General features: G+C 40.2%; 3 protein-coding genes across 11 annotated transcripts; 2 read left to right on the forward strand and 1 right to left on the reverse strand.

Moving 5' to 3' along the window:
• Positions 1-596: 596 nt before the first annotated feature.
• tnip1 (TNFAIP3 interacting protein 1) lies at positions 597-11,280 on the forward strand. Of its 7 annotated transcripts, none has more exons than XM_029512412.1 (18): positions 597-686; positions 1,768-1,950; positions 2,534-2,677; positions 2,833-2,918; positions 3,073-3,132; positions 3,789-3,998; positions 4,884-4,978; positions 5,314-5,476; positions 5,615-5,707; positions 5,822-5,887; positions 7,233-7,364; positions 7,477-7,605; positions 7,686-7,820; positions 7,905-8,030; positions 8,163-8,243; positions 8,711-8,929; positions 9,171-9,255; positions 10,375-11,280. In XM_029512412.1, the coding sequence occupies exons 2-18, from the start codon at positions 1,803-1,805 to the stop codon at positions 10,449-10,451; spliced, it is 2,049 nt and encodes a 682-aa protein (XP_029368272.1). In that variant the 5' UTR covers positions 597-686; positions 1,768-1,802; the 3' UTR covers positions 10,452-11,280. The 7 variants fall into 7 exon arrangements, with proteins under 7 accessions (XP_029368272.1, XP_029368275.1, XP_029368276.1 ...); XM_029512415.1 differs by having other exon boundaries at positions 8,711-8,902; XM_029512416.1 differs by having other exon boundaries at positions 8,801-8,929.
• Positions 11,281-12,066: 786 nt separating this feature from the next.
• Positions 12,067-15,819, reverse strand: gpx3 (glutathione peroxidase 3). 2 transcript variants are annotated; one of them, XM_029512419.1, is made up of 5 exons: positions 15,726-15,819; positions 13,708-13,858; positions 13,489-13,606; positions 12,849-12,948; positions 12,067-12,589 (listed from the first exon to the last, which is right to left on the reverse strand). In XM_029512419.1, the coding sequence occupies exons 1-5, from the start codon at positions 15,795-15,797 to the stop codon at positions 12,368-12,370; spliced, it is 663 nt and encodes a 220-aa protein (XP_029368279.1). In that variant the 5' UTR covers positions 15,798-15,819; the 3' UTR covers positions 12,067-12,367. The 2 variants fall into 2 exon arrangements, with proteins under 2 accessions (XP_029368279.1, XP_029368281.1); XM_029512421.1 differs by lacking the exon at positions 13,708-13,858 and having other exon boundaries at positions 15,726-15,796.
• Positions 15,820-17,386: 1,567 nt separating this feature from the next.
• On the forward strand, positions 17,387-26,409 carry dctn4 (dynactin 4). 2 transcript variants are annotated; one of them, XM_029513135.1, is made up of 14 exons: positions 17,387-17,590; positions 18,271-18,341; positions 18,476-18,654; positions 19,262-19,305; positions 19,752-19,859; positions 20,553-20,573; positions 21,091-21,164; positions 21,954-22,066; positions 22,160-22,269; positions 22,373-22,446; positions 22,935-22,989; positions 23,723-23,830; positions 24,855-24,952; positions 25,138-26,409. In XM_029513135.1, the coding sequence occupies exons 1-14, from the start codon at positions 17,456-17,458 to the stop codon at positions 25,355-25,357; spliced, it is 1,410 nt and encodes a 469-aa protein (XP_029368995.1). In that variant the 5' UTR covers positions 17,387-17,455; the 3' UTR covers positions 25,358-26,409. The 2 variants fall into 2 exon arrangements, with proteins under 2 accessions (XP_029368995.1, XP_029368994.1); XM_029513134.1 differs by lacking the exon at positions 20,553-20,573.

Consider the following 26,409-nt stretch of genomic DNA (forward strand, 5'->3'; position numbering starts at 1 on the left):
TTATGAAGTTTTTATTCAAAAAACATCTCACAAAACCGAACTGTGAAAATGAACCGAACATCCTGTATATGTCTACATGGGATATGGCAACGTGCTGCTAAAAAGCTCAACGTGAACCAGCCGTGTAGTCCCACTTCATGTGCGGAAGTAAGTGATGCAATCACAGAAACCCCCAGCAGCCCCTTCTCTACATTTATGAATGAAGAAAAAAAAATAATTCAGTGAAAATGGTCGGGTTTGTCCCAAAACTGTAATTGATGCGCATCAAGAGTTTAAAAGATGAATAAGAAGCACTACGACTCTGGAGATACTATAAATTAGGCTTTTTCTTTTTTCTTTTTTTTTTTTTTTTGGTTTGTTTGATTTTTGGTCGATCAGCATTACTCACCCTAGTGTGACTATGTCATATACGTCCTTGTCGATGAATTTTGCAATTTTCATTTAAATGCTGGTTATTTCTGGTAAAAGCAGGACTCCGCCGCGCGCCGTCAGTCCTGCTCCAGTGTTTACATTACGGCCAGTGGCGCCTGCTGACTGGGAGCTGCGCCCTGATTGGTCCGCCGCGCTGTCAATCACCGCTGTTTACACCGCAGTAACTAATGTCGCGAGGTGGAATTTCCCTGCTTACAGCATAGACCAGCAGACCACTTCCGCATTGGAGAGGAGAGGCCACTGCGAGCTGAAAGGTACCCGGGCTAAAGACACCTCTTTGTTCTTTGGTTTTGTCGCTTAACTCCGTTTTCAGGTTGACTTACTGCATCGATAAAAAGTGTCTGTAGTGGCTGAACAAGACGAGCCGGCGGCTTCCTGCCCCGCACTGCCATCCGGTGTTAGCTGTAGCCGTCGGCTAACGAGGATGTTGCTAGCAATTTGCATGACAACAGCGTAAACTAATATTAGCCTTCTTCAGCCAATCAAGGTAGCTATCATTAGCCTGAATGTACTCTATTTGACCCTCTTCTGTCGGGAAAATAGCTGCTACCAGGATTATCTTCTCATTTTCTTCTCCTTCCTCTGCTTTTGTCATTTTTTCACCCAATTTCTCGGATATGAACCTTGTAGTTGTCATATTCAGCCTTCTCCAGCGCTAGCACATTGTTGCCATATGTTTCTCTTTGACAGGATAGCACGGTGGTGATGCTGCTGCTTTTGTCCTCTCAAAGATGTTGGCGGTCGTTCATTTTCTTCTCCAGGCTTCACCAGTAGTTTATACTCGTCCTAGTAGAATTAGTAAGCTCAGCCACAGTGTGCTGTCATGGTAGGAGAGGTTCATTTAATCTGCAAGCAAGAGATACTAGAACTAGTATGTGCTATATTTCCGTGTGATTATAACATTGCTACAATGTACGTCGTGATCCAAAATGGATTTGTAGTTTGATAATATCAGAGATAGTAGATCATATGAGGTATATTTCTTCATAGTGAACAATCCATGCCATTGTACAGCTGTTGCCTTCATTTGCATTAACCTTTGTGTGTGCATACTCAGTGCTGGTTGTTCTTACTCTGTACCATATTTTTTAAGATGTTCTCTATGAGCGATATATTTTAAATCAAGGATTGAAATGTGACAGTTTGCAATGGAAAAGATCGTTCCCATAGTTTCTCTTATCAGAGAGTTGTCCGTCCTCTACAGACTACACTGTCAGCAGTTTTTGTTTTCTGTAAAGGTCAGTCTGTCCCTCTTTTTTATGTGTTCTTTAATCTCGCACTGTGTAGTCATAGTTAAGATGTTAAAAGTAACAATACCATGTCTTCTTTCCACAGTTCAGAAGACCATGTATAGGAAGTGAGAGACGGAGATGGAAGGGAAAGGCCCATACCGCATCTATGATCCAGGTGGGAGTGAGGTCAAGGCCAGGGATGAGAATGGAGGGGGAGTCAGCTATCGACAGCTATTGGAGGAGAACAGTATCCTGAGAGAGCGTATGAAGGGGCTTAAGAGCTTAGGTAGGTTCCTAAAGACAACATGGTTACCTCAAAACTGTAGGCAGCGCTTACTGCCAGCTGCACTTTGAAATTGCATAGCTTTTGTATGTTTTTACACTCAGAGATTGCAGTTTTCTGATTAGTAAACATACAGGGGTATTAACAGAAATCTAAGATCAGCCTGCATTTAAAAGTATTAAATTAATTATTATTTTATATTGCCTTAATGCACAAAGAAAGACATCAAAGATAAGACTGAGACTGGGGATTACAGAACCAACTACATGCCTGAGTTTCCATTCAAAACATAAATGTCAGAAGGAAAGTTTTGTGCATAAAATGAGCTGGAATGTTGCAAAACCTGATGATCTTCATATTTGTTTGCTGAAAAGATTCCTATGGCCTCATTGCTCAAATTTTGTGACTCACCAAAGGTGTGCACTGCACGCAATGTGTCATTGACCCTCGATCACATTCCTTTTTATGCCAGTTTGCGCCGATTGTCCTAGCCTTACTGATATTTGTTTTAAAGAGAAAAAAGAAGTAAAATGCAAAACTCAACCTACATTGTGTTTGACAGAGTCAAAAACTCTCAAACTTGCAGGTGATTTGCTGGAAGAGTCTCAGTCAGAGGCATCAAGGCTTCGACAGCGAGTAGAGGAACTTGTGAGGGACAACGAGGCCCTCAAGTCCTCCAGCTTTGCTGCCAGTCTGTGTATGGGAGGGCCTGTTCAGGCTGAGGCACAAAGTAGGTCTCACTTGATGGTGCTGATTAATTAAACTTTACAGGAATATTTTCAGAATGGTGGATTATTACACACAATGTATCACAGACATCATGGTATTCTTCTCTGCTATCCTGACACTTGGACTAAACCTGGGTATTTGTTTATCTTGTTGCAGTGAAACACTGTTTACACCCAACTGCAGAGCAGAAAGAGGAGCAAACAAGCTGTTTAGGGAAGACCCTGCAGCCTGAGAAGACCAATGTAAATGATTTGTACATTGTTAGAGGGATGAACAAATTTAAACCGACATTATAAGTGACATTATAACTCCCTGACATTTGGCATCTCTCACCTGAATGTTTACTTTGTGGACACTGCACGTACTATAGTTTGATTTACTTTGTGGTCTTTACAGGAGGCCTTATCAGAATTTGAAGTTGTGAATATTGAGGGGAAGACTCCAGATGCCTTGACTGTATGTACCAGCTGTCACAGGAACTCTCATTTCATAGCTCCGTCTGCAATGTTACATTTCAGTAACAACTTAGCACTTTTAGAGTGTCATTGCTTCTTCCCCGCTTTCCCAAAAGTTTTTTGTTTTTTTTACCTAAATTCTACCTTTCATCTTCATGACTTATTTTCTCAATATTAATGACAGATCCTTGATGTGGTGACTCACCAAAAACTCAATACTGGTAGCTCCAGCTTGAGTCAGCCTGGGGAAATTCCAGGATTATTACTAGCAAAATTACACAGCTGATTCATTTACACATTACATCCTTTAGGATGGGCTTATAGGACGGAGCCAGAATATTTTAGGTGCACGTGTTTTTTAGATTTTCACATAATTTAAAATTGTGTATCTTGACATAGCTACCTATATATTTTAGTACAAATCTTACCACAATATTTTTACTTGAGGTAATGTTGATTTGTAGAATGAGGATGTAAATCTGACAGGACAAACTGGTTTGACTTTTAAGATATAAGCGGCTGCTTCTCTTAATAGAATTCATAACAGCATCAGTCTTGAACTGTTTGAACGATGTAATTTTTAACTTATCCTTTGCATTAGCTGGAGAGGAAGCACAGATTTTTATTTATTTATTTATTTTTAAACCGTATCTCCAGGCTGGGTCAGCGGCAGGAGTAATCCCCCTCCTGCCTCAGGAGAACATTGAGCTGGCTAGTCAGCTGAAGAGACTAGAGAGCTCTTTCAGCATATTTGCTGAGGAGTCCAACCCGAACCAGCTCTTGGCTCACCTCGGTCGCATGGCTGTGGAGTTTCACCATCTTTCCTCTAAGGTCCAAAAGAATGAACAGAGGACCTCCCTTCTACAGGTATGCAAGTTTTTTTTTTTTTTTAAATGTACATATGTGTGTGTGTGTGTGTGTGTGTGTGTGTGTGTGTGTGTGTGTGTGTGTGTGTGTATATATATATATATATATATATATATATATATATATATATATATATACACACATACATACATACATACATACACATATATGGTACATATATATAGGTACAAAGTAATTTAATTTCATTTAGTAAGTTATATACTCTTCTGACCAGTATTGCTTCACCAGTTGTGGAAGACATAATGACAAGTTCGACAGATTTTTCTGGAGGTTGGACTTGATATCAAAGACATTTTCTTTTTTGAACACATGTAAATAAAACTTAATTTATTTTATTTCACACATTTATAAATCATGTTCCAGGAGCTTTACATTTAGAACATCATGTAAAATATGGTAAAGAGTGCCCATGTAAAATATTTACTATGAATTCAAGTCCCATCAAGAGTAGGTTGCTAGTTCATAGGGAGTACCAGTTCCTGTGCAGTGGCACTTGAAACTTATCAAACATGTTATGGGCTGAATTGTAGAATCCAAAAGCAGAGCTTGGTTTACAGAGATGAGATCATATTATACTTTTTTTTCCTGAATCTTTTTTCCTTTCTTTTCAAATATGCTCACATAAAGTAAGAAAAAAAGAAAACAATTGATCTTAGTTTGTGTGAAATGTAGCACCAACCAAATTTCATTGGGGTGGAAGTTTTTTCCTCATGATGATGGATGTGTCCAGCATTTCAACATACGTTTCCTATTGCCCAGTTCCCTCGTGTTGACGCTAGGGGCTTGCATTGACATGTAGAAAAATTTTTGATATTGCTGTTTTACAAAATGAAATTAAATATGGTGGTTATTGTGTGTTTATAGACTCTCTGCGAGCAGCTCAGACAGGAGAACAATGAACTTAGAAAGAAAATGGAAGAAGACCATCACATCAGGAATCGAGACCTGGAGCAGCTGAGGTAATGAATCACCTTCTGTTTTAATTTGACTTGGTTTTGTGTTGCTTCTGCTAAATCAGAAACTTTAGTTTTGGTAAGCGCTCTCTTAATGTCACCATTCCCTAAATTTTTTTCTTTTCTTTTCAATGTTGTGGGAAGGACACGCCCATAATTTGGGGGTGGGGTGGGGGTGGGGGGGTTACTCCAGTGCTTTCTGTTTACGTCACTGCACCTAGTGGGCAATGTAGGTTCTTCCCAAAGGACTTCCTGCAGCTTTACAAAAACGTCACCAAACTCTGGGAAGAAAGGGAGATTGTGCTACCAGTACTACCATTTTCATTTTCCTGTGGATTCAGACAGGAGAACCAGAAATTAAAGGAGCTTGTCACAGGAGGAGCAGCAGCAGCAGCAATATCTGCCAGTCCGTCTGATAACGAAGCTCCAGAGGCAAAAGAGGAGCCGGTGAAGGAGGAAACTGTTGCTGTGCGACCTAAGATGGAGGCCACCACACCACAGAAGGTACTTCTGGCCACTTTATTAATGTTTTCTTGATGAATTTGTGATTTAAAATTCACAAATCTTGTAAAATCTCTTTAGGATTAAATATAAAATGGAAGAAAGTTGTGGATTTAGGAATATTTGGTTGTTTTCCCCCAGAGTGGAAAAGCTGCTGAAAAAACCCCAACCAAACCTTGTGATGTTGAGGTGTATGAAAAGAAGATCAAGCTTTTGGAGAAGCAGAGAAAGGATGTGAGTCTTTTTTCACAGTCAGTGCTCATCCTCTTTTGCCATAGGGGAAAGTCTGTGTATTGTGTTTCCTATATCTTGGGTGTCATTTGTTTCACTTTCTGGTGCTGCTTACAGGTACTGGAGGTGAACAAGCAGTGGGACATTCAGTGGAACTCCATGAAGTCACAGTTTGAACAGAAGGTACAGTAATAACTTAACAGCTTTAATGAAGGGTGTGGGAAGACCCAAAGCTGTCCTCGACTTATATAGACCTGTTGAAGGAGAGAATATGCCTAATTATGTCTGAATTCCTCTGAAAAGATTTCTCTTTTATCATCTCAAAGCTCACTTTTGAACACATTTTTTCTGTTTTGTGAAACCATGTCAGCTCAGTTCCAGTTTCACCCACCAAATTTTTGTCATTTTTTTAAATGTGTTTTATGTTTATGAATTTGAGCCTGTGTTCAGATTTCTTCCAGATGCCTCCATTAACACCGGCCAGTCACAGTATTAACCAGATAATCGTTTTAATACTGTGGGTCATGAGTGTAAATAATGTAATGCTTATAGATGGACAGCCCTAGATTTCTTATGCCAGGTTAGAAATAAACTTTTAACTCTGTCTTCTACTGATCCTGCTGTAAATATAGAGGTTTCACCTCATTTCCGGAATTACTATTGCTACTGTTATCCGAACTCCTAAAACTCACAAAAATGATTAGTTACCTTACTATTAGGCTTTGAAATTAACAACTGTGACTTTGTTACACCAGTGGTCATATTATACATTGTGTCAGTGGAATAATTGTAATAAACTTTTTCCACAGTTAAAGTTGAGGGGTATTTCTAAGTAAGTGAAATGATGTTGCAATTCGGAAATACATTTCAGGAACACAGTGCTCTGATGTTTTTGTGCATCACTTGACAGTGAAACAGCTCTGTGAATGCATTTTGTTTTTGGTTTTTTTTTTCTTCTTCTTCATCTCTCTTTTCTATGTGTTTGTCCAGTGGAAAAGGTGCAATCTTGCAATAGCTTGCTATCTGAAAACACTTACCACAAGGCCTGTCACACTTAGAATGTAAGAATTCCCCTTACCTCTCTGGTACCCACTGACTTCCTGCTATGGTGCAGTTAGAGGGCGACAGAGACACACAAATGTACACACACTCACACTCTCATACTCACACACCTACACTTGTGCACACATTCATATACATTCATACTTTGTTAAGCCGGAGACACCATGGAGCTTGGGGTTTAGACCGCAGAACCCTAGATATATTCATTTGCGTCACTAGATTCGTTCATATTTTACACAAAAACAGAACTGCGAATGTTTTCAAATACGTCCCTGTTGCTGTGGCTTAGTTTTATTTCAGAACACAAAGTTCTGCAACATGTGTCTTAACATGCGCACCTGATGACGTTAATCTTTACCAGAGAGAGCTTTTTTTGGTTTGTGTTTTTGAGAGCTGAATCATACAGAAGTGCATAGTTGATCTAGTGAATCCTGTCTTCAACTGAATGGCTTACATGATCCCTCAGATCACAGACCTCAGACAACGACTAGCTGAGTCTCAGAAAAATGTGCTTGAGCTGGAGGCAGAACGAGAGCAGAGGCAGCGCGACTATGATAAAAAGCTGCTGCTGGCCAAGTCCAAAATTGAAAATGTACAGGTAAGAATGCATGGACATGGATGAAATATGTGTAAAGATCCAGGAAACCCAAATAAAATTGTTACTGAGTACTTAAAGCAAGGTGTTGTGTAATGTATTCCTTGTCTTTCAGGGTGAAAAGGAGTGTCTCAATTCTGAGACAACTGAGCTAAAACAGAAGATTCGCTACCTGCAGGATCAGCTGCTGCCGCTCAGCAAACAGAGGGAGTACCAGGAAAAGGAGATCCAACGCCTCAACAGGGTGTGTGTGGAGGAAATGGAAAAAAAATTGTGGTGATGGATGGAGAAATTTCTTTGTCTAATATTTTTTGTCTGTGTTAGGCTTTAGAGGAAGCCTTAAACCTGCACTCCCCTTCATCCTCTCAACAACCACCTGGCCAGGGTAACTTTGCAGATGCAGCCAATAACCTGAAGAAACAGGAACTGCTCACTCAAATTGCTGTACTAAAAGAGCAGGTCAGCAGTGAATGACAAACACAGTTCTACTGGAGTTGCTCATGTACTCACTCAACTGGTTCTAATGATTGTTTTGAACTTAAGGTAAAGATATTTGAAGAAGACTTTAGGAAAGAGAGGAGTGATAGAGAGCGAATGAATGAGGAAAAGGAGGACTTGAGGCGGCAAGTTGAGAGACTCCAGGGTCAGATTACTAATTTGACCAATCAGGTAAGATGTGTTCACTGTATCTTTCTCTGTAGGTGGCACAGTCAGGACGCATTGTACCAAAGTTGTTCAAGAACTCCTCTCTAACGTAGTGTTTATTTTGTTCTGTTTTTATGTTTTGTGGTGTTTGTTCAGCTTCATCAGGCACAGAACGAGTGTCAGCGAGAACGATCAGAGAGATGTAAACTGGAGAGACTGCAAATGCATCATAAACAGGTACCTGCTTCAGCTCAGGTCTGAGCCTGGTGGTATTGCAGACATAATGACATGCTGAATGAAACTGTGTGGTCAGTGTGGTTAAGTGATGTTTTGTCATTTTGTTTGTGTTTATGTACATTTATTTAGGTGCAAGTTGGTCTTTAGAATGTTGTGGTAAATTGTGCAGTAGAATATAAGTTGTAGTAAACATTGAAGATTAGCACCCCCTAGTGAGAAATATGTTGACTGTACTAAGTTCGTATTGGAGAAGTCAGTACTCCAGGACAAGAGCCTCACTCCACCAAGCACATTTATCAGTGCACTCGGGATCAGCAGGCGGAACATTTATATTCGTCAGTGGGAGGCAGCGGCGGTAGGGTTGAAGTTCAGCAGTGGCCTATGCTCACCACAGGGCCACTGTGTTCGCTGAGAGTAGCAGCCATGCACTGATTGGGGATCACGTGTGTACTTATGATCCCTCGTAGGGGCAGCAGCAGGAAAGACGTACCTCAGACCCCACGTCAGGCTCTGTGAACGGCCCGCTGAGCCCTCCCTACTGTGGTCCCTTTGTGCAGGTGGGACCGCAGGGCCTTGAGGGGTGGCCCATAAACTTCTCTGCCCGGATGCCCAATGCAGCAGGCGCCGCAGCAGCAGCAGCCGCCGCAGCACCACCCCCTGTACGAGACTTCCAGCCTGTTACCCCGGTAAGGGTCCTCTAGGGCCCCTCTGTCTCTGTCTCTGGAGTGATTCTGGCTCGTTTTCTCCTATCTCTATTCCCCTTAACTGTAGAGAGGCACAAGGAGATGTAAATAGGTCTTATTGCAGCTCAGTTTATCCACGCTTACATCGAATAAAGTTATTTGGCACAGCAAAGTTGAGAGCTGCCGGATAATGAATGAATGAAAGTGAATATTTTGTGAACTAACATGCTTCTTATTTTATCAGGGTTTTCCTTGGCAGCCAACATTCCCACAACCCAGAGGGGCCAGAGCAGTTGGAGAGAGTTCAAGACCACCACCAGAGAATGCAGGTACGGTACTTAACCCAAGCATAATGCCTAAATCTTACATTTTCTTATAAATCCCATTTTTCTTCATGATCTTATTGATGTAACAAAAACTGGGAGTAGTTTTCCTGATAACTTGAACCCATGCTGCTTTCAAAGTTGTACTACATCTCTCAGTCAGTTTGAGGTTCTTGTTCAGCAGGGTGGTCAGTAAAGCTCCTGGCAGATAAAACGTAGTTTGGGAAAATATATTGTGTATTTTTAGGCCTGCAAATGTGATGTGGAGACACAATTGTGATTCTGTTTTGGGAAAAGGTATGCTTGAAATGCTTCAATGCACACATAATAGCTACTAGTAGATGAAATAGTGGTTAGTGGACAAAGTGACAAATTAAGGGAAATTAAGAAATATGATTAGGAAGGTAGTAATATTTCTAGGAAAAGCCAATCAGTTTTCTTGCTACCATGATAAGCAAGCTAGGGGCTCAGAGAAGTAAACCTACTATACAACTGTTACAGAGGGTTAATCAACTGAACAATTCTGGCCAAGCTAGCTTTGGGATCTCTAACTCTCTTCCTCATTTTATTGGTGCCAACAGGGATCATTTCTAACTCTGTAATGCCAGCACACTGTGGTTAGCCTCTGTGTTGGATGCCATGGTCCCAGCTATACAGTGAATACCTGTCATCCCCTGTAAGTAGCATGTGTCAGCAGAGGAGGAAGACATGCAGGCCAACTGCTTCAACTGGAGTTAATATTGCAAATTGGTTGGGGACTTTTTTCAGATGTGGAGGAACATCCACAACTGTATGTGTATATTAGGATGTTAGGGACTGACTAAACAACATTTAGGTCCGGATGAATGTTTTTTGTAGTTTTAGGTCAAAGGAAACTGAAATGAAACAAATGAAATTATTTAGCTCTACCAACACAAAAAACATGCAAGGGGATCAATGGTTGTTGGTGTTAACCTTTTCAAAGCTTATGAGGACATTAAGGTTACACCCTGAATTCAAAGCCTCTCTCATTATATATCTATTTTTTTAATCACAATGGCTTATTTTACTGAATTCAGTTTAAGAATTGTGTCACACCAAAGTATGATTGTAATAGTACTATCCCTTTCCTTTTTGAATCTGTAGATCAGTCTGCAGCAGCAGCAGCAGCAGCAGGATTTGGGAAAAGGGAGCGACAGAACATTGACCCTGGAAAGCACTAAAGCATCACTGTACCCACCTAATGGAGTCTGGGTAGTAGCATGAAATCAGTTTGTTTTGAGTTAATAAGGTGTGATTTGATCTATAATTTTCCTACTGAACTGTAGATATCCTATTGTAATGTTGTTTATACTTGCGTTTTATAAGGCTATTTGTGAAACACTTCGCTCTTCTAAATATATACATGAAATATTATTATGATTTTTTTTTTTTTTTTTTATCAGGAACTGAAGTCATTTCTTAAATAGGTTGGAATAATTAACATTGTTCTTTTCTCCAGAAAATATACCCACGTGATTGTTTCCCTGCAAATATGTAACAACTTGACACTTAGTTTGTTACTCGTAGGGTCACAGGAAGCCATTCCCCAGTATGACTAAGACTACATATACTCATTCCAACAATGAATGATTATTGGTACATTGATTCATAAAATTTACAATGTGAATGTTGATTGATTTATGAAGGCCTCTTCAGTACCATCAATGTTATAGAACTGTCCCATGTGTGTAACTGTTCAAACGTTGTTGTTGAAATACAAAAATTTGGGGAAATGAATTTTGATGGTATCATACCAAAAACATGATTGTGATTATTGATAATTTATTTATATCCTGCTGTTTTGATAGTTGCATTGACTAAGTGTAAATCATTGTCTTTAGTAATGCTGTTCTTTCTATGTTGTTAGTGTAATCCCAATATATTGTAGCTATGGACATTGTATGTTTGTATCAGACACAATACACAATACACAATGCACAACACATACACAATCTTTTTTTCCCCCATGATGATGGACCTACTCTCATTAAACACAACAGTTGTACTTGACCACAAGTGACTGATAACTCATTCTGATATTTCTGCTCATTTTGCAGCATCCTGTACTGTTGCACACAGTAAAGCCCAAAAAAACAGCATCTAGATTAGATTCCTCTTCAGTTTGTTTTATCTCAACTGATAATTTGTAGAGGTGAAATTCTGTTCAGAGAGCAGCACGATTTTCCTCAATACTTGAAGGTCCTAGATTCAGTGTTATCAAAGTATAGCCACTTCTCAGAGAACAACTTCTGCCATGATGTTGGGTTTTGCTCTGTCGAGAGCTGCAATACCAGACACAACATCCACACCCCGGTGTGTTATACTATTATAAAAAAGATAGCTGTAATCTCAAATCAAGCCACTTTAAATTAATACATGATAATATTACCTTAGTACGGTGAATGTCATTCACAGAAAGGCTTTGAAATATTTGCATACAGATAGATAAAATAGAGCCTTTTTCTATTAAATGATGAAGATATTGGGAACTAAATCCAGACAGATGAGAGCTGAAATGAGACATAAGCAGAAGCGCACTTTGAAAGGAGGACTGGCAGATGTATTTTCCTGGTTTGTAGCTCCAATTTTTGCTGTTGGCAAAAGCATGACACTTTTGTAATTGACTGGCTTAATAAAGTGTCTTAGTATTTTTAACTTGCTTACTCATGTTCATATTTTTTCTAATTGCTGTCATTGCAGGATAGGGGAGGTGCTAAAATTTGCTACGTTATGTTCACCTCTGTGTCACATAACACCCAGAGTCGTTTCTCATAAAAAAGACAGCCTGCAAATTAGTGCGGTGTTCTGCATGATTTATTGGTTGTAATTACTATTTATGCTGTAATTGCTGACAGGTCCTGGAGTGAGAAGATGACATGGCACTATGGGATTACAGGGCAACCTGAATGCACTGAAGAGCTGGCCTGAGCCCCAGACTCAGGAGAGGCACCACAGATTTCTGCTTTCAAGCCTCCCCTTCATTTACTATGTCCTCTTCCAGAGTCAGAATCTGTTAACATTACTCTTTTGTTACACTCTGCTTTTACTCTACAACACACTGCACACAACACATGTTCTTCTACAATGAGTCAGTGATCTAATCAAACAAATCCTGTGTGTAGCGTTGGAGCAGATATTTGTGAATGTCTGCTCGGACCTCAGAAACATTGACACTTGGGTGCCATCTCATCACAGGCCTCCCGTCCGGCCCCACCAGGAACTTCTCGAAGTTCCACTTAATGTCACTGATCCTCAGAGGCTCCCAGAACAATCTGTTAGTAGCGGCACCAAAGTCATCTCCAACTGGAGGGCAGGCACTCTGTGTGGCAGAGAGCACAGTTCACAGTCAAGTGAATTATCTCTATCCTACAGATCTTTGTATTGTACCAATTTGTATGATATTGTATTTCGTTTTAAACCAATAATTTCAGTGAGGACAAGATAAAGTGATCTCGTGTTCACCCAGTGAAACCATTGGTGCCCCAGAAATACATACACTGCAATAATTATTAATAGGCAGTACCTATGTAAAAATGTTACGTCTAACAGACACACTTCAGTAGCATGGCACAACCTACCTTAAGGAAAGTGTAAACCTCTTGCTCATCCTTTCCATTCACATCACCTTTCTCAAACAGCAGGAAGTTTGGAACAAATCCATTGCCAGGTCTGACATGCCTGGAATCCAGAAGGAGGTCAGCTTATCACTGGACATGCCACTCACCACTTTGAGGCAGACAGCCACCCCAAATTCACTACAAGCTGAGCAAAGCCACACAGTGCAATACAAAGGCTTTGCTATGGATATAAGAAGGCATGGAACCTGAGACAGAGGTTCTGTGTGAGAAAGACCACTGAGAGAAACCGATCTTATTGCCAAAGGATGTTTTCCTGACAAGATCAAGCTTTGTTGACTGACAGAGGATTTTCTTACATTGCAAAACTGTCTCAACATTCATCTATGGCTGGTTCTCATGTTACAAGACAAGAAGATCTGCTGTTTTGGTGTGTGACTGCCATTTAGGGATTTTCCCCATTTTCAGATCTTGACCTAGATTCCACCTGAAGACACTTTCATGTTCTCCAAAAGAAGCTGAACTTGAACTTGACTTGAAATACGAGTGATACCATTGTTTATTGGTTTGTTTTTAGTTTTTTTTTTTTCACTTTAGCTGATATGAGACTAACAAGCAATGAAAAAAGAAAAAAAGTTCTCACTTTAAACCTGGCAGGATTTCCAGTTTTCCACCGGGTTCCTGTTTCCCGAACTGGTTGGAGGGGAAAGCGAGGACAGTGAGTCCAAGTGGCTTCATCTCTTCATGTAGTGCATTCAGTTCTGGTAAAAAAAAAAAAAAAGCAAGATGTATACAGGTGAAGTACAAGCTCACGTGTGTGTGCGCACTAACACACACACACACATACAGTGCTGTTTCTTACCCACATACTGATAGGTGTATCTTCAGTATGTAGCCACATTGACGAAGAGAATGCTCCTGCCTATGTATTCCCTGAAGTTCACAGTGTGACTCCCATTCAGCGTGTTTGCCTGGTATTTGTAAATGTTGCCATACGCAGATGGGTCACACCGCTGGGGGGGGGGGGGCAAATACAGGTTTGAGCAAGTTATATGTGGTGAAAGTTAATCAGTTAACATGCTGTTCGACGGTGTAGTATTTTTACTCATGCAACCTGACTTTTCAGACGAATTAGTGAATAAAAAAATCTCCCAAAACATCCAAAAAACAAGCTGAACCTATCCTACATGACAAGTATTTATAGTCGTGTGTCACCAACAAACTTTGGAGTCGGACGTGAATTGTGTTTGGTGTACTTGTGACATTCCAGACACTCACTCGTTTTAATGATTGGTTTCATCCGAGTTATTTATGATAAATAAAACAGAACACTCCTACACTGTTGCTTAAACTATAATATAAAGTGTATTTGTTTTGGAAGGTCGGACAGTCCAGAGTAACTGGAACATTTCCTTGTGGTTCTGAGGGGCTTTTGGGCGCCTTCCATCACCAGTGATAACAAGCAGGGATGAGTTGATGGACCGCTTGGGTCATTTCATTTGTGTACAGTCACCTCTGGACTGTTTTGGCACACAGGGTTCTTCTCAATTGAACTTTTCAGATTTGTTGGCTAGTCGCAGGTTTGGTTGTTTTGTAATCTCAATCGTTTCATTATATGATCAATGAAAGTGGAGAACTGAAATAAGTTCATTTGTCCACAAAAAATAAAAAATACAAAAATAAATCCATCAGCAACTAGTCTATTAATTGATTAGCAGTAATTTCCTAAAAGATATGTCTAATGTCTGTCAGTAGCGGCTTCTCAAATGAATATATTAGTTACTTTTATTTGTCTGACATAATGGTAGATTTAATGTATTTGGGTTTTTTACTAATGAACAATTCAAGACCTATGGATTTGTCAGTTTTGGCTTTGAGACATTTTGAAGAAACTAATCTACATCTTTATTAACGTAAATTCATAGTTGCTGCCCTACATTCCTAATCCTTGTGCAAATATTCGGTGTTTAGTTATCAAACTGATTCCAAAAGCTTGCAGGTCCAACACTTTCAGTTTGCTTGCTGCTTATACCTCTGTTATTACAGCTCTTGGTTAAACACACAGACGTGTCTCAATTCATTAGTGCCTGAATTCGTGTTGTGCATGAGGAGGCCGGTGGAAAACAGAAGCTACATGCTAATTATTAGGACTGCTTAAAACGAGTTTACAACAGAAAAGCTTTGCCATGATGTGAAATAATTATTACTGCTATTGTTAACAGTCTAGGCTAAAGCACGCACGCACGCACACAGATCAGTTCCTTAATAACATCTTGTTGCAGGCGAATCTGTCCCACAATGTCAACAATACGTGGAAAAGCACTTCAAGCCAATATTAAGTCAACAATAGCACAATGACACTTAAACATACATTTGCTGTCTTAGCTATTGCAAAACTCAAAATAGCATATGTTAGCAGCCTGTTACAGTATAAAGGAACCACTGTGGATTGTTTTTAAGCAGACAGAGTTTGAAAGTTATAAGGATGATGCGCATTGAATCCTGGTTCGGTGGAGAAGGAGTGAACGTGCAGGACTGAAATGTTTAGCCGCTGCTGATCGAATGATTTGTAATGCTCAGAGGAAGCTTCTGGAAAAGCCGATAAAGTGTACCAGGGATGACAGCCACTATCAGCTGCCTTATTTACATTTGGCACTCGCGCGTTTGTCTCTATTGGACGTTTGATCCGCTTTTAGCACTCAGGTTTAATTCATGTCTAAACTCAAATTCCTCTCACAGGTTAGGCGAGTTGTTGTATACAAACAAGGAGCTGGAGTCCGGTTCAGTTTAACAAAGCGCAGGTATGATTTGAATATCCAGGCTTGTTATCAGATCCCTCAGGTTATTCTCATCTGCCTGTCTCAGACTGTCAACAGGTACCTGCGTGTATGTTGCTTCGGCGGGCCAGGGTCGCAGCAGAGCGGCCAGCAGCAGCGGCAGGAAGGGCCACATCTCCCCGGCTCTCTGAGGCTGACTGTCCGCTGCTCCCTCTGGATGGATAAGCTCCTCTGGCAGGGGGCGGGGTGAGGGGGGTGAGGGGGTGGGGGCGAGTACCACAGCTGGATCAGATGACGCCCCCTGATGACGTAATCTGTGCACTCTTGAACGAAGGAATGAATGAATGAATATATGAATTAATGCAGTATTTGTAGAGGTCAAGTAACTGGAGAGCTAAACAGTGACCTCTGTAGCTATCCAGTCTTTTTATTATTTTAATTTGGATTCTAATGAATCATTATTGTGTATTAGACAACCAAGCAATGTTCATTATCCCAACCCTTAAAGTTCACTTTCCCCAACTCACACAGTCCGACTCACACAGCTGACTAAGGTGTTAGTGTATCTCTGTAACTCTGCAACTTAAGCGAACTTAATGCTTAACATACTATGAACATTGATTAACACCATTCAGCTGAACTGGACTGAACTTATTGAATATAAAATGGTATGTGTCACCTTCCCAGTGAAAAGGAGAGTCACTGTTGGTTGAATTTTTATTCATGGATCATTTCACCCCTCAGGGATCAGTCGTTGCCATGGTGAGCTGGTACTTGGCCATACGCCCTGTGTGTGGCTGACAGGTCTCATTCTGACTGGCTTGAGTCAATGAGAACCTCATTGACTAAATTTTACAGTGGAGAGTTTTTGCTGCAAGGTAATGGGAAGAATAATGCTGTGTGAACAAGCAAAATATTTTATGTGGCTGCATTTTAACGTAGCCAATATTTGACCATATTCTTCAGTTAATGAAACTGACTGCAAATATGCTCAATATAAGCATTCCCAGCTGATCTAAAGCAAATGATGCGATAAGATGATTGGTAATAACCGCTCACATGCAGAAACTATATCACACGCACCACCAATTTCATTTTATACCATAATGCTCTATTTGAATGTATGAATTTGGTTGCTCTCCTTGAAAAAAAAAAATCTCAGATTGAATTGACAAAAGGAACAAACACAATTTCACCAAAAGCTATCTTTAATATTAAAACTTAAAAGCTTTAGGACTTTAGAGAGAAGTAGGAGACATCTTTTGTCTATTGAACATCTTTAATCCATGTATTTCGCATAATTGTTAGACCTGTATCCAAATTTGATTTTCTTACACTTTTGGATTGATGCAATTTATGATCAGTTTGCTGTTTCTACAAGCTTTCTGGTGTAACACTGGTATCCCTCTTCTCTGCAAATATACGAAATCCCGGAGGAAATCAGCATCATACCAAACTACATATTTTCTTTAAGTACAACTCCTTTTTTATAAACCAAATTGAACATGCTCATGGAAATGTTAAGTGGGCATGCTGCAGGGTTGAGACATACTATGCAGAGTATGTATCAACATGTGTGATCATTTCTGTCTTTGAATGAGCTCCTTCTTTAGCTTTCTGAGCTTGAAAGTCCAACTTGAACTCTCCGAACAGGCTCCATGGCCGCCTGGGTCATTGAATCTGTGCCAGTTCCCTTGTCCCTTGTCCCGTAGGCCTGCAGCTTCAGTGGAGACCACCTGAGGTCGACACTGAGCGGACCGACCGAGGAAGCCGGTGACATCAGCAGCGGCAGCCGAGTCTCTGAGCTCCGCACTCGGCTGCTCACTTTCAGAGATGGCGTCGCTTCTGCAGCCGGAAAGAGTTATCTATCTGGTCCGCGGAGAGAAGAGGATCAGAGCGCCTCTTTCTCAACTTTATTTTTGTCGCTACTGTAGTGAGCTGCGATCCCTGGAATGTGTGTCCCATGAGGTAGGTCGTGGTTTCCCTGCCCCGGTCCTCACCAGCTAGCTCTTAGCTCCGTTTAGTCAGCAGCTACTTTGTTGTTAGCAAGCTAGATAGCGTCGTTGACAGGTAGGCGGGGCTAGCTCAAACGTCCTGCGCATTGGTAAAGTTGCCTGTCAATCACGGCATGCTCGTCATCCTATTGGCTAGAGTAGACGTCTGACTTCCGTTGGAGTTAGCGTTATACCTAGGACTAGCGAATGCTAATTAGCGCTTGCTATTTTTCAGGTTTACAGTCAAACTATGCGGTTAATACTGATATAAAAACAATGAGCGGTATATGTGAAAGGTAAAACAATGTGTTTTGACCCTGACAACGAAAGAACTCAACGTCGGAAAGCAGCCTGTTAACGTGGCTCAGTTATAGACACCACACCCAGAGTGATAGAGATTTATCCTCAGTAGCAACTTCACAACAATAATCTGAGATTTTTCATTCGTAAACATGTGATGAACTCACACACCAACAATACATATATGTTTTAGTTTGCGGCTCCTACCGTCTAGTGAAACGCTAACCATTTAAAGTTAATCTCAGTTTATTTTCGTTGCAGTAACAATCGTGACAATTCAGAGGTGGTCTGTAAAATTAAGTTGAAAATGTGTGTGCAGAGTTTGGATGACTTCTTCTTGTCTCTGGTGATCAGGTGGACTCCCACTATTGTCCAAGCTGTCTGGAGAACATGCCATCTGCAGAGGCAAAGCTGAAAAAGAACAGGTGAGACAAATATGCACATTATCTATATCTTAACTCATTGATGTCACTTTGTATGTGGCTGGCAGTCTTGCATTATCATATGTATGCACTTTATGTCTTTTTATTCACCCTGATCTTCTTTGTACGGCGTCTAGGTGTGCAAATTGTTTTGACTGCCCATGCTGCATGCACACACTGTCCACTCGTGCCACCAACATCCCATGTCCTTTACCTGATGATCCTACCAAGACAGCTATGAAGAAGGCCTACTATTTGGCCTGTGGCTTCTGTCGCTGGACCTCCAGGGATGTTGGAATGGCTGACAAATCAGTTGGTGGGTGCTCATATTAATGTGGTTGGATTTATTTTTAGGCTTAAGTAGATATAAAAACCATCATAAATGCTACCTTGGGTTTAAGTTCTCAGGGTTCAAGAGGGACCCACCAGTTTTCATTAATCTTCTACCGCTTATCCTTTTCTGGGTTGTGGGGGGTGCTGCAGCCAATCCCAGCTCACATTGGGTGAAGGCAGGGTACACCCTGGAGAGGTTGCCAGTCCCTCACAGGGCCAACAGATAAAGACAAACAACCACTCATTATCATACCTCCAGGCCATTTAGATCAACAATTAAAATCCTAGAAAAATCCTAGACATGCATGTTTTTGGATGGTGGGATGAAATCGGAGTACTTGGAAGAAAACCTATGCAAGCAGAGGGAGAACATGCAAACTCTACACAGAAAGACCCCAGGCCCGGGAACCGAGCCCGCAACCTTCTTGTTTTGAAGCAACAACGCTAACCACCATGCCGGTGTACTGACTCATTAGTTTAGCTCCTGAAAAAGTGTTCTGATAGCTGCTCCCTATGGCACTAGCTCCAAGTCTAACGTTATGGTGGGTTTTTTTTTTTTTTTTTTTTTTTTTTTTTTTTGTCCACTGCAGCCAGTGGTGGATGGCAGGAACCAGAAAATCCTCACACTCAACGGGTATGTTTTTCAACCCTAACCATTTATTGTCATTTCAAACTATCTCCCATACAGTGCATAGCAAAGTGAAATTATGTTTCTTTTGCCCAAGACATTTTGATGGGGAAGAAGCTCTTACAGATCTTTCCCCTGTGGTCATCTAAATTCTCTCGAGTTGCTCACATGTTTGTTGATCATGCATTGCTTGTCTTTGAATGGATATGTCTTGGAATAAGCGAGACCACAGAGACTTAAAGCAAACTAAATGCTTTCGTAGGTTACAAAAGTGATAAACACAACAAATTATAAAATTCTCCTTTCAATTTTTATTGTTAATGAAGTAGCTGTAAGGACACGGTTTACATTTCATTGCTGTTTTTTTTGGTTGTTCTTGTTGTTGTTTTGTTTTTTTTTTGTTTTTTTTGCTTTGATGACCAGTTTCTGAATTGGATTTCTGGTTTCTGCAGATAAACAAGCTGATTGAGTATTACCAGCAGTTGGCCCACCGAGAGAAGCAGGAGAGAGACAGAAAGAAGTTGGCCAGGAGACGACAGTGCATGCCTCTTGCGTTCTCGGTACTCTACATGCACATTTTCACCCCAAACCTTTTTCAATGTAACATGTGAAATGAGTAGGTATGGTTATACATAATAGATCAATACTTATTTAAGATAAATTTGATACTGACATTTTCCTGAAACCCTCAGTAATGTTACATTTTGTGTACATCTGACGTTCAGGACATTGTATTATTAGCACATCTTCACTGAAACAGGACGGGTTGATTGCTGTATCTGCTGCTCTAATTTTTATGCAAATAAACCATGTCCAAACTTGCTGAATAAGAAACATTTTAAAGTTGCATTCAAAAAGCTGTTTATCAACACTCAAATTTCTGAACAGCAGTAAAAAGTGAAGCGTGTCTAAACAGCCCAAAGAAAAAAAAGAAACGCTTTTAAATTTAGTCACCCTGGTCTGGACATGGTCTTCATACTTCTTGAGCTTGTTGGCACATTTTTACATTTCCTTGCATTCTACTTTTGTAATAATTAAGGTTCTATTATTGCAAACCAATCTGTCTTGTGCCATTTGAAACACCTAAGCTGTGATATCCTGCTGTCGTTTTCCATCACTGATGCATTTATGTTGCTATTGCATGTCACCAAATGCAACTAATGTTTGCTGAATCACTTTGGTTTCACCTGGTTCTTAATTCTCTCTTTTTTTCCTTTGCTTATGCACTCTGATATTTTGGTTTTTATCCCCAGCAACACACTATTCATGTGGTGGTGAGTTGTATTTTTCACAACTTGGGTAGTCTCATCTTTACTGTAGGACTGTCGTCTCTTTATATCTTTTTCTGCCTAATCTTTTAACAAATGACCTGATCACATGAATGTCTTCTTGGGTAAATGGCTGAGATCCACACAATGGGAGCCTTCATGTTGGTTAGAGGGAGAGGAGAAATACAAGATTGTGTAATCCGATCAAAATGTTTTCCATGCTAATTGAGTCCTGAACCCAGAGTCTTTCACAATATAGATCTGTCCCACTATCCTGGGCAGAGAAACTCCTAAAATTGTCCCCTACCAAAGGTTTTTCTAATGTCAACTACCCCCCCCCCCCATTTATATGTTAAAAGTTCTTGTAAACTCAAAACTCAAACTGGGTCAATAGTTCATGGTAGACATGTTGAAAAATAGCTGGAGGTGTAAATTAATTCACTTCATTAATGGTCTTAAATCTTTCTTAATTTTCAGTCTGAAAAATTTCTGATCCGTTTTTTTTCCCCCAAAATAAACTCAGGAAAAATATGGCCTTGGAACCAGACTGCAGAGGCAGAGACCTGGAGCTCCCATATCCACCCTGGCAGGCCTTTCGTGAGTGATGCTTTCTAATTTATGGGAATTACTGCTGCTACCACACAGACAACTTTTTCCTGGTCAAAAAATTGAATCATTTACATTAAAAGACAGCTCCCAGAGGTTTCAGTTCATTAACTACACATTGTGTATGTATACATTTTTGGTTACTTAGATAAATTGGTTTCTTACTTTACTGCACCCGTTGTTTCATTAATTTTTGCCTGCCATCAAAATCAATTTTCAGAGCCTTGAAACTTGGCTTGAGATACTTAGTTAATCCATCACAGGGAACATTTCATTAGCATTATTTTTCTCAGAGTTACTTCATCACCTTGCAGTGATATTGGTAGCAGGGATCATTTTTAAATTTCTTCACTGGCATGCATTCAACACCTCTTAACGTCTAAAAAATGTATAATTGTTACTTTATCGACAAAGTGTGCAGTCAGATCCTAGTAACAAATGTAAATCAGGACAGGAGACCATGAAAAGAACAAGGCGAATGTGGTTGTCTTTTTCTCTTGAAAGTCTCAGATGTGGGACATTAAAGTGTCTTTTATGCACCTTTACTCAGTTGATCAAGGCTATTTTTCCAACAATATAACCATGCAGCGGTGATGTTTCTGTGACAAAATTGTTGATTGTTACCTGGGTTGCCAAGTAAGTCTTTACTTTTAACATCTGTTGATGTAATTTAAGCTAAAGGTTAAGTTAATGGGTGCAAGTCAAGTAATGTGTCTCAGTGTTTTAGAGGTGAGAGGGTTCAACAAATTCTTTACTGCAGTATTTGTGAAATTCCACTAGACTTAAAGAGGGTGAGGACCAGAAAGAGATCACTATTGAACCTGCCCAGGCCCTTGATGAAGTGGAGCCCCTGCCTGAAGATTGTTATACCAGGCCCATCAGTTTACCAGAGGGTAAGATCTCTATTAATCACTTGTTAAACCATAATTATACCTCTCGTCTTTTGAATTATTGAGTGGAATCTGCATTTTGATTTGCCCTCTTAGTGACCACGCTGCGCCAGCGACTTCTGCAGCCTGACTTCCAGCCTGCGGGGGCAACTCAGCTCCACCCCAGACACAAACACCTTCTGATGAAGCGCTCACTGCGCTGCAGGGTCAGTACTGTTTGAGGGTGCTTAAAAGGTTTTTCAGTCAAATGTGTCGCTTTTATGTAGATCATGTTTAGATGATACTGTGGTTTTTAATTTCCTCCACCAGAAATGTGAGCACAACCTGAGCAAGCCAGAGTTTAATCCAACCTCCATCAAGTTTAAAATTCAGCTGGTGGCTGTGTGAGTATTGGTCATCATATCTAAAACAAATTTTCATTATTAAACTCATTTTCATTTAATGACAAATCTTAATATCTGCCTCAAACCTTATGTAGTTTAATTTCAATATAGCAGATTTGCAGGACATTTTCTATGTATATGTTCCTTAATATAAAATTAATTTCAATATATTAAAATGGTTTGTCACAATGACATTCTTTTCCAAAATAAACAATTGTCTCTATAAACAGTAGTGCTTATCCATACAAAGCATGGTAATGTTTGAAAACATGGTTTTCAACTAGCAATAGTAAACATTTACAAAATATTAAATATAGCAGTGATTTTGAAGAGTGAGTGAGTGTTTGTTCGTCATGTATGAGGCTTCATTGTACTTCATCGTTTTACTGTCCTGCTTTTCCTTTGCTCTGGTAACTTTTTAGTAAAGACAATTCTCTGTGTGGTCATGTGTTACAGTATAATGGCCTTTTTTCTTCTTTCCACCACAGGAGTTATATCCCAGAAGTGAGAATTATGTCCATTCCAAATCTCCGGTACATGAAGGTCAGTGTGTAATATATTTTTGCCATATTTCACTTGTTATATTCATAATCTCAAGCCCTAAAGTGAAATTAATTCTGTAGCTTCCTGTAGAGGCTTTCTAGTTTTGTCAGCCGCTCATAGAGTTTATACATTCATACAGTGCTTTTTTCCACACATGGAGCACATCTACCATACTCATCACACATGATGGGAAGAACCATCAGAGTCTATTTGGGGTTGGGGGTACAACTTTGTAGCAGGGATTAATAGGAGAGAATTAACTGCTGTGAACACTGACATTTGAAAAGAGTCAATCAAACACAGAAAGGCTGTAAAGGGGAGCAAAAACAATGAACGCGTAAAAGCAATATATCTCAAATTACATCAGGAACAAGATGATAAAAGTGTACAGATCAGTATCACAGTTGTATGCTGCTATGAGCAAGAATTTACGACTTGGATTTGAATCTCAATACATTACTTGTTATGGGCACCAGGCTAATGCCAAGAGATTGTTCTACTTGTACGATACACATCATTGAACATTTAACACATTCCTCAGCAAGAATCCCCCCTCTCCCAGACATTTAGTTAGGTAATAGGACTACCTTTTAGTGGTTAGTGGTCAAAGAAGTCCTGAGTGTTGCTTAAAGCCCTGCATAGCCTTTTAAGTGAACTCGGCCATCTTTGAAAAGGTTCAACTTTATTCAACTTAATTGTTTTTTGTTTTTTTTTTAACACTCTTTCTATTTAGGAGAGCCAAGTGCTGCTGACTCTGACCAACCCAGTAGAGAACATCACCCACGTCACATTGGCTGCTTGTGATGAGGGAGATCCTGATGACATCAATAGCACTGCCAAGGTATTTTTTCCAGTTTCAAAACATGTCAGGGCTTTCGGGAATACACCTGCACTATATGGTGGCCAGACATCAATGAAGGGAGCTGGTCGAAAAGGCATCCTGAATAATACAGGGAATTGGCACATGTACAGATTTGCAGCTGTTCACCACCATGCGTTGCACGTTATGCAGAATAGTATTGCTGCAATGTAACTAGTGACCTTCAGTGAGAGTCGGGTGGTCAGCTCCTTCATAGTTGCTTAATTAACAATTACCCATCACATCATCTCATATGCAGAGTGGTAGGATTTTTTTCCTCCATCTGTCAGCTGTCACACACAAAGCCAAGACTACTGTGTTCCTGTGGAGATATTTGCACAGAGTTGCCAGCAGCTGCTGTGAGGACCTGAGTGACTACAGGCTGTTTGTCTTGGCCTCTTTAGTGATAAACTCATGGGCTCGGCTGAATAAAGAAGTGCTCCTGGGCAAAACAGCATCTTCATGACCCATTTCCATTCACATTATGCCCAAACAAAATGTGCAGTCCTGCCATTCTACTTGATCTGATGTTCAAACACCTGGAGGGCAGAGTGAACCACATCAAGCCACGCTCAGTTGATTTCATCGACTCGTTCTCTCTGTACATTGTGCAGCTTTACTAAAGATTGTCTTGATACATTCTTTTGGCTAGAAAATGCGACTTAAATCACTTTTAATCTGCACACATGACACAGATATGACATGGACCAGATTAGATTTGGAACACTGGGAGCAAGGAGTGATTCATGACACACATTCAGTCCTTTGAGTGGAGAAAATGTTCATTCAGGACTAATGAGGCAATTTTTGATGTTTAGAAATAATGAAAAATTGTTCCCAAGCTTGCAAGATTGATATTTATCACATCTGAAAGGATTTTTCCCACAACCATAATCCTAACCAAATGTCATTGTAAATAACAATACTTAAAGGCAGAAAAGGTACATTTAACCCCTTGTGTCTTCAGATTCAGGATCACTAAGGTTAAAACTGTATTTTTACTTAGATTATCGTGCCCAGCAAGGAACTGGTCTTGGCAGGAAAAGATGCTGCTGCAGAATATGATGAACTGGCTGAACCTCAGGACTTCCAGGATGACCCAGAGTAAGTTTTTGGCCTCGTACTGTGTGTGTGTGTGTGTGTGTGTGTGTGTGTGTGTGTGTGTGTCCGTGTCCGTGTGTGTGTGTGTGTGTGTGTGTGTGTGTGTCTGTGTGTGTGTGTGTGTCCGTGTGTGTCCATACAGAGTTAAGAGTGTGTTCACTCCTAACTTGATCTGTAATCCCCTCCAGCGTCGTGGCTTTTAGGAAATCCAACAAAATTGGTTTCTTCATCAAAGTGATCCCTCAGAGAGAAGAGGACGCAGACGTCATTGTTTCACTTAAGATCAGACATGACTTCCGCAACCTCGCAGCTCCCATCAGGCAGAACGAGGAGGGAGGCGACAACACCGCTGAGGCCATTTGGCTCACACACCACGTAGAGCTGAGGCTGGGACCCCTTGCTGCCTGAACATGAAGCTCTGTTTACTCTAACAGTCCCGCAGTCCTTGTTTGGGTTATTTGAACTAATTTCTTAGAACTATGGAATTTATTTAACATAAAAATGATTTCTGATTCTGCTCATTGATGTGGGAGAACAAGTAGTGCAGTAATTTGCATAAAACTCTTTTTTTGCTGACAGTAAGTTGAGGCGTGATTGATCAAAGTTGATTGTGCTGTTCCCTGTGCTGCCTGCTTTAAGAAAATATGGCAAACAAACTGATTCGTGCCTCAAGTTCTTCTTAGCTTTGTAAATTTTTGTTTATCTTTGTGTTGCTAAACGGAGTGGCAAAAATATGACCATATGCTCTATTTCACTGCATTATATCATCCTCAGCTGAAACATTGTACCATCTATCACTAAAAAGAAGTTAGGCAATTATAGAAAACAAAACCTTAGTTACATTAGTGGTTTATGTTCAATGATGAGTGTAGGAGGGTGCACAATAATAAAACAATTTTACTATTGGGAAGATTGATTATAACTTATGTGAATTGCAGGAGCAGAATCAGAAACCATAACTGAGAACAATCTGAACAATCTTTGCAGCACACGCACACACCCACCTGTGCTCTTCAAGCTTGTGTATCTTTTTCTGCAGACAGTAGTATGGTATTAACTCGCATGCTTCGACTATAGTACAACTTGCACACTTTAGACAATGTCATCCCAGTTACTCATCCTGTACTGTTGCCTTATCAAAGAGGCCCATGGGTCAAAGGTGATACCTGCCCATAATTTTACTATTGTCTGAAGTCACACAGTAAATAGTTAGTGGCACTAAGGAGATGATGTGTAATATGCTCTGTAAATTACATGATGTGTCATCAATTTAACGTGTTAAGACACTATAATTTTTCCTCATTTGAAAATGTACCTTTTTGGTTTGTAGACATCACTGACTCCCTGTCGGTGTGTATTGTAAGATGCTGTTGTGAGCTGTGTGTGAACTTAGTGAAAATGGAGCCTTGCAACACTGTTTATCTTCTGTGCTGGCTAATAAAATGTGATACTATAACGCA

This window comes from Echeneis naucrates, chromosome 10 (genome assembly GCF_900963305.1).
Source record: "Echeneis naucrates chromosome 10, fEcheNa1.1, whole genome shotgun sequence".
NCBI classification, from domain to species: domain Eukaryota; kingdom Metazoa; phylum Chordata; class Actinopteri; order Carangiformes; family Echeneidae; genus Echeneis; species Echeneis naucrates.

Excerpts from the sequence above, each read along its gene's own strand:
- dctn4 (XM_029513135.1), top strand. The coding sequence starts at position 17,456 with ATGGCGTCGCTTCTGCAGCCGGAAAGAGTTATCTATCTGGTCCGCGGA. Across the intron at positions 22,067-22,159 it reads GCCCATCAGTTTACCAGAGG|TGACCACGCTGCGCCAGCGA; the intron begins GTAAGATCTCTA and ends TTGCCCTCTTAG. Across the intron at positions 22,447-22,934 it reads AAAATTCAGCTGGTGGCTGT|GAGTTATATCCCAGAAGTGA; the intron begins GTGAGTATTGGT and ends TTTCCACCACAG.
- tnip1 (XM_029512412.1), top strand. The coding sequence starts at position 1,803 with ATGGAAGGGAAAGGCCCATACCGCATCTATGATCCAGGTGGGAGTGAG. Across the intron at positions 5,477-5,614 it reads AGGCCACCACACCACAGAAG|AGTGGAAAAGCTGCTGAAAA; the intron begins GTACTTCTGGCC and ends GTTTTCCCCCAG. Across the intron at positions 7,821-7,904 it reads TTGCTGTACTAAAAGAGCAG|GTAAAGATATTTGAAGAAGA; the intron begins GTCAGCAGTGAA and ends TTTGAACTTAAG.
- gpx3 (XM_029512421.1), bottom strand. The coding sequence starts at position 13,583 with ATGAAGCCACTTGGACTCACTGTCCTCGCTTTCCCCTCCAACCAGTTC. Across the intron at positions 12,949-13,488 it reads GAAATCCTGCCAGGTTTAAA|GCATGTCAGACCTGGCAATG; the intron begins GTGAGAACTTTT and ends TCTGGATTCCAG. Across the intron at positions 12,590-12,848 it reads AGGTTTACACTTTCCTTAAG|AGTGCCTGCCCTCCAGTTGG; the intron begins GTAGGTTGTGCC and ends TCTGCCACACAG.